The 7,033-nt window shown below is 40.9% G+C and overlaps 1 protein-coding gene across 10 annotated transcripts in view; it reads left to right on the plus strand.

Annotated features, from left to right (window-relative positions):
* The window catches only part of LOC135550919 (CMP-N-acetylneuraminate-beta-galactosamide-alpha-2,3-sialyltransferase 4-like), a 28,408-nt gene extending 22,126 nt beyond the window's left edge, over positions 1–6,282 (plus strand). For all 10 annotated transcript variants that reach the window (XM_064982152.1, XM_064982153.1, XM_064982151.1 and 7 more), the window contains 2 exons: positions 1,789–1,941; positions 2,388–6,282. In XM_064982152.1, coding sequence (XP_064838224.1) covers positions 1,789–1,941; positions 2,388–2,477 — 243 coding nt within the window. In that variant the 3' untranslated portion in view covers positions 2,478–6,282. The remainder of the gene's footprint in view (positions 1–1,788; positions 1,942–2,387) is intronic.
* The last annotated feature ends 751 nt before the right edge of the window (positions 6,283–7,033 follow it).

The raw sequence follows: 7,033 nt of genomic DNA on the forward strand, positions 1-7,033 counted from the left end.
GGAGAGAGTGAGAATTAGAGGGAGCATACTTTAATTCACACAGGACAGGATAAGACAGGAGAAATACTCCAGATATAACAGACAGATCCTAGCCCCCCGACACAAACTATTGCAGCATAAATACTGGAGGCTGAGACAGGAGGGGTCGGGAGACACTGTGGCCTCAACCAGGCAGGATATAACCCCACCCACTTTGCCAATGCACAGCCCCCACACCACTAGAGTGATATCTTCAAACCACCAACCAGCACCACCATTGAATCATAAATGGCTTAAAATTGTTACTATAAATCCACCAAAAATGATGGCTTAAAGTCAAACATTTTTGACAGCAATACCATTCTTGATTTCCCAATACCTTGGCATCGGGTCTATGAACTGACATACAGTATAAAACAAACAATCCGTTCGTTTCAATTTAAAGCTATTATATAAAATACTAGCTACAAAAATAATGCTCAATATATAAGGCATTGAACAGTCAGTCTTGAGGAAACAATCAATTGAACATATTTTCTGGTACTGTCCATTTGTGGCTCGCTTTTGGAGTCAGGTCCGGGTAAGGTTGTTATGTCAAAATATTAGGGTTTAGATGGACCTGCAAACATTGTTAGGGGATCTGAAAAACCACAATCAGTTAATGGGAAATATCTTTATACTCTGGGGTAAGGTATTTATTTTTAGGGCAATATCAGTAGAAATGTAATAAATAGGGAGGTTCTGGACCCTCATAAGACATCATAGTAAAATGGAGGGATGTATTGCAAAAGGAAATAGCATTATACTTGGAAAGATGGGTTAATCTGTGGACATTGGAGGGATTGAGTTAAAATCAGAATGATTGGGGGATTGGCCCCTGTGGGATTAAATCCAGCACTTGAAGAAAGAGAATATTAGGAATATACGTATAATTATTTAACTACAGGTACCGTAGATGTGAGCGAAAATAGCTGTAAGTAGCAGTATTGCTGTCCGTTAGTTTACTCCAATCAGGATAGGGATGGTAGGGTAGGAGGGAAAAAGTATAATGAAAATTAAAATAAAGGGGATTAGAAATTATGCAAACAATTAAATTCATAGAACCTACAATATATCTGCAATATTAAAGCTGATCTACCCCCCCCCCCCCAAATGAGTTTGATGGTACCAAATGAGTGAGATGGTACCAAATGAGTGAGATGGTACCAAATGAGTTAGATGGGACCAAATGAGTTAGATGGGCCCAAATGAGTTAGGTAACAATGATTTAGATGGTAATAGTGAGTAAGATGGTAACAATGAGTTAGGTGGTACCTAATGATTTAGTTGGTAACAATGAGTTAGATTGTACCTAATGAGTTAGATGGTAACAGTTAAATGGTACTGTATAGTACGGTATATACACTAAGGTCCATTTAAGTGTAGTTCTGGACTAAAAAGTATTTTTAATGGAGAATTTTTTAAATCCAGGACTAGGCTTCACCTGTGTGTGTGAAACCGGCCGTAAGTATGTACAGTGTTTAGGCATTATGTCTCAGTTGGTAGACAATGGCGCTTGCAATGCCAGGATTGTGGATTCGATACCTGGGGCCACCCATATGTAAAATGTGTGCACCCATGACTGTAAATCACTTTGGATAAAAGCGTTTCTAAATGGTGTATATCATATTATTATTATATTAAAACTGATGTTGTAGTGATGGAGAAGACTGATCGTCTATCATTGTTATTTTTACACACTAGTGCTGCCACCTCTTGGTGAAATAAAATATAATATCTCTAATGTGTCTCTTACGCTTGTCCTCACAGATCCCAGCGCACCCTACAACTGGCATTCTAGCCATCTACGTGGCCCTTAACTACTGTGACGTGATCCACATCGTTGGATTTGGCTACCCAGAGTCTAAAGACCTGAAGCACCCCATTCACTACTATGGCTATGACACCATGAAGTCTATGAAGGTGAGGGAGGAAATTGAAATGGGGTGTGTCCCAACAATATCTACATTCTTCTGAAGTGTACACTCATTCACTACTTTCCACAAATCTAAAAGCATTGGATTGGTGGATGCATGGGCCAGAGGGAGTTTCCACCACATTCTGTAAACCAGTCATTTCCTTTCAAATCAGTGAAAGCAAGTGAAAGAGAGCACACTTTGGGAGGAAGGAAAGATAATTGGGATGTAGCCCTTGGACTATCAACAATCAGTTGTCTTTTCTAAAACACTATGCAAAGTCACATATGAATAACATTGAATATGATATGTGGAGACACATCAAATTAAATGTATTGATACAGAGGAGTGACTTTGGCGTTCTGTTGTCATGAACAATTTCAAACCACTTTGCATGGTGTGTTAACATATTTGAAAATCAATAGATTTTTACATTTCTCCTCTTCCTGACAGAATTCGTACCACAACCTCTCCCATGAGGTGAAAGCTCTGAAGCGACTAGAGGACTCTGGTGCTGTTGTATACCTACACTCTCACTCCTGACCAATGCAAAATGAAGAGTAGTGCACAAGTGAATGATACAATTGTACATAATATATTATAAACTGGGTGGTTCGAGCCCTGAATGCTGATTGGCTGACAGCCGTGGTATAAAATTAGCATACATTTCCATATGGGTGGCCCCAGCGGGAATCAAACACACGATCCAGACTAATGTACCAACTGAGCTACACAGGACCACAGTGAAGGAAGATAGTTGGGACACTGAAAAAGGACTATCCTTTCCTACACACCTTTATCACAATCTGATAAACATCCAGTGTGTTTTAGGGATTAACATGGGTATCCAGGATCTTGGGACTGTCCCAGGAGCACTCTTCACACAGTAGCGGTGGGTGGGGAAAATCACTGGGGGAGCCATGGCAGGAGAAAAAAGCCATATTACAACCTACAGTTTAAGTCGGAAGTTTACATACACCTTAGCCAAATACATTTAAACTCAGTTTTTCACAATTCCTGAGATTTAATCGGAGTAAAAAGTCCCTGCTTTAGGTCAGTTAGGATCACCATTTCATTTTAAGAATGTGAAATGTCAGAATAATAGTAGAGAGAACAATTTATTTCAGCTTTTATTTCTTTCATCACATTCCAAGTGGGACAGAAGTTTACATACACTCAATTAGTACTTGGTAGCATTGCCTTTAAATTGTTTAACTTGGGTCCAAAATTTTGGGTAGCCTTCCACAATCTTCCCACAATAAGTTGGGTGAATCTTGGCCCATTCCTCCTGACAGAGCTGGTGTAACTGAGTCAGGTTTGTAGGCCTTCTTGCTCGCACACGCTTTTTCAGTTCTGCCCACAAATATTCTATAGGATTGAGGTCAGGGCTTTGTGATGGCCACTCCAATACCGTGACTTTGTTGTCCTTAAGCCATTTTGCCACAACTTTGGAAGTATGCTTGGGGTCATTGTCCATTTGGAAGATCCATTTGCGACCAAGCTTTAACTTCCTGACTGATCTCTTGAGATGTTGCTGCAATATATCCACATGATTTTCTCTCCTCGTGATGCCATCTATTTTGTGAAGTGCACCAGTCCCTCCTGCAGCAAAGCACCCCCCTAACATGATGCTGCCACCCTTGTGCTTCACGGTTGGGATGGTGTTCTTCGGCTTGCAAGCCTCCCCTTTTTCCTTCAAACATAACGATGGTCATTATGGCCAAACAGTTCTATTTTTGTTTCATCAGACCAGAGGACATTTCTAGCAGTGGCTTCTTCCTTGCTGAGCAGCCTTTCAGGTTATGTTGATATAGGACTCGTTTTACTGTGGATATAGATACTTTTGTACCTGTTTCCTCCAGCATCTTCACAAGGTCCTTGGCTGTTGTTCTGGGATTGATATGCACTTTTCGCACCAAAGTACATTAATCTCTAGGAGACAGAACGCGTCTCCTTCCTGTGAGGTATGGCGGCTGCGTGGTCCCATGGTGTTCATACTTGCATACTATTGTTTGTACAGTTGAACGTAGTACCTTCAGGCGTTTGGAAATTGCTCCCAAGGATGAACCAGACTTGTGGAGGTCTACAATTTATTTTCTGAGCACTTGGCTAATTTCTTTTGATTTTCCCATGATGTCAAGCAAAGAGACACTGAGTGTGAAGGTAGGCCTTGAAATACATCCACAGGTACACCTCCAATTGACTCAAATGATGTCAATTAGCCTATCAGAAGCTTCTAAAGCCATGACATCATTTTCTGGAATTTTCCAAGCTGTTTAAAGGCACAGTCAACTTAGTGTTTTTAAACTTCTGACTCACTGGAATTGTGATACAATGAATTATAAGTGAAATAATCTGTCTGTAAACGATTGTTGGATAAATTACTTGTGTCATGCACAAAGTAGATTTCCTAACCGACTTGCCAAAACTATAGTTTGTCAGAAAAAAAAATGTGGATTGGTTGAAAAACGAGTTTTAATGACTCCAACCTATGTGTATGTAAACTTCCGACTTGTGTGTTGTTGTAATTGCGGTGTTGTCTCTATAAAGTGTTAGTTCATTTGCCTTGCCACTGTGATATATAGGCCTAAGGCCGAGACAATAAGAAGACACAGTGGCAGAATAAATTCAACCACATTTTTTTTTCATCACGAAACCAGAGAGCAACATCTGTCCGGTGAAGTCCACAAAGCATATTGCATGTAACAAACCGTTACATGACCTACAGCATGGTTAATCAAGTTAATGCTTCCAACATTTTTGGACTACTAAAAAGCTATTGATTTAGAACACCGGAGAGTTAACGCAAGTTGCAAAGAAACAGGAACTGCCTCCACCATTCAAGGACCATTTTAACTTCAACATCGTCAAATCACCTCTGCTTAGTCTAATACAGTGCCAACTAAAAGATTCCAAAAACTATTTAGTCCAATCAACATAACATAAATATCATGTGGTTGTCCATGGTACTGATTTTTGTGTGTGTAAGTTGAAAAAACATGTTGACTCACCCTACTTGTAGAGAAATGCCAATGCCATCCTCCTCTCTTCATGTTGTCTTACAGTACTTACTTTTAGTTTTGTTATCCTAGGCTACCTGGCTAAAATGCCTAACTTCCGTTCATGGGCAACGATTAGCCAGCTAATTAACATTTGCCTACCTAGCTACATATTGAACTTCCATCCTCTCAGTCCAGATGCACAATGTATGAACTTATGGTTGGATCAGATTCATTTTCATAATCCTTGGCCAGTACTAAAATGACTAGAACATTAATATCTTATATTCTGATAACATGGCAACCATGTTCTGTGTATGTTTGATGGGATGTTGATGGAATATTTACCTAACCCACAAAAAACTTTTTGCCATGTTCTCATAAAACTGCTACAATTTCCAACACATTCCTCCCTATCCTGTAGGTGACCTTTGCACATAGCATCTTATTGCTTTTCACTCTGGAAACCTTTGTCCTATTTTGAAATTAAAGAACATTTATTTCGGCCTGGATTCAATCCCTATCGCCGAAGATCCGTGTGAAAATGTAAAGGTAGACTAAGTTCCGATTGAGCCGACATATATGCAGCTGTTACCGTGAATGCAGTCTCCCGGACCACAGAAACATTGCCTTTAATTCTCAATCACTATAAAGCGGATTTTCAGCGCTACAGATTGAATAGAGCCGTTAATTCATTAATTCACATGGTAGAGGATAGAGTAGGGAAATTTTGAGACAATATAAGATATTCATTTTAGAAAATACACAATAGCTGAAAAGTGACTGTCACATTGATGACACAGACTGTCTGGAAGTTGGTAGTGCCACCAGACCTGATTCGAGGTGGACCTTTTTGGCTGTGGTGGTTGCCAGATATTTGGCACTACAGCAGGGCGTGTTGGTCTCAGGGCGTGTTGGTCTCATAGATGCTGTGGAAGCTGTTGTAGTTCACCTCATAGAAGCCCTTATCTAGGGAGAGGACTGGTGTGAAGCGATACCCCCACAGCACCTCAGTGTCCAAATAGGAGCTTCGAGCTTGACACATCATTTTTGCATTTGAAAAGCATACGAAAAAAAGACAAACACAAACTATGCCTGCATCTCATCTGCTCATACCCACATGTTCACACCCCCAACCTTAGTGCCTGCATCTCATCTGCTCATACCCGCATGCTCACACCCCCAACCTTAGTGCCTGCATCTCATCTGCTCATACCCGCATGCTCACACCCCCAACCTTAGTGCCTGCATTACTGTTTGCTGCTTTGCCTTAAATTGTACCAATTTGTTTTTTTTTCGGTTGCCCATCCTATTTCAATAATAAAACATTTTCCATTGTGTCAATGATGGCGGATTGATTGACTTCTTTTTTTCAAGATGAGTGTTGAGAATCGTTCAGCCCATTATGTATCTCACTACACCCTCATATTCCATCTTTTGAAATATGCAGACATCATGATGCAGCCACCACCATGCTTCACCATAGGGATGGTGCCAGGTTTCCTACAGATGTGACGCTTGGAATTCAGGCCAAAGAGTTCAATCTTTGTTTCATCAGACCAGAGAATCTTGTTTCTCATAGTCTGAGAGTGCTTTAGGTGCATTTTGGCAAACTCCAATTGCGCTGTAATGTGCCTTTTTTCTGAGGAGTGGCTTCCGTCTGGCCACTTTATCATAAAGGCCTGATTGGTGGAGTGCTGCAGAGATGGTTGTCCTTCTGGATGGTTCTCCCAGCTCAGTCAGAGTGACTATCGGGTTCTTGGTCACCTCCCTCACCAAGCCCTGATTGCTCAGTTTGCCGGGCGGCCAGCTCTAGAAAGAGTATTGGTGATTCCTAACTTCTTCCATTTAAGAATGATGTAGGCCACTGTGTTGTTGGGGAGCCTAAATGCTGCAGATTTTTTGGGGTAATATTCCCCAGATCTGTGCCTCGACACAACCCTGCGCTCTACGGACAATTCCTTCGACCCCATGGCTTGATTTTTGCTCTGACATGCACTGTCAACTGTAGGACCTTATATAGACAGGTGTGTGCCTTTCTAAATCATGTCCAATCAATTGAATTTACCATAGGTGGACTCCAATAAAGTTGTAGAAACA

This window comes from Oncorhynchus masou, chromosome 12 (assembly GCF_036934945.1).
Source record: "Oncorhynchus masou masou isolate Uvic2021 chromosome 12, UVic_Omas_1.1, whole genome shotgun sequence".
Taxonomy (NCBI): Eukaryota; Metazoa; Chordata; class Actinopteri; order Salmoniformes; family Salmonidae; genus Oncorhynchus; species Oncorhynchus masou.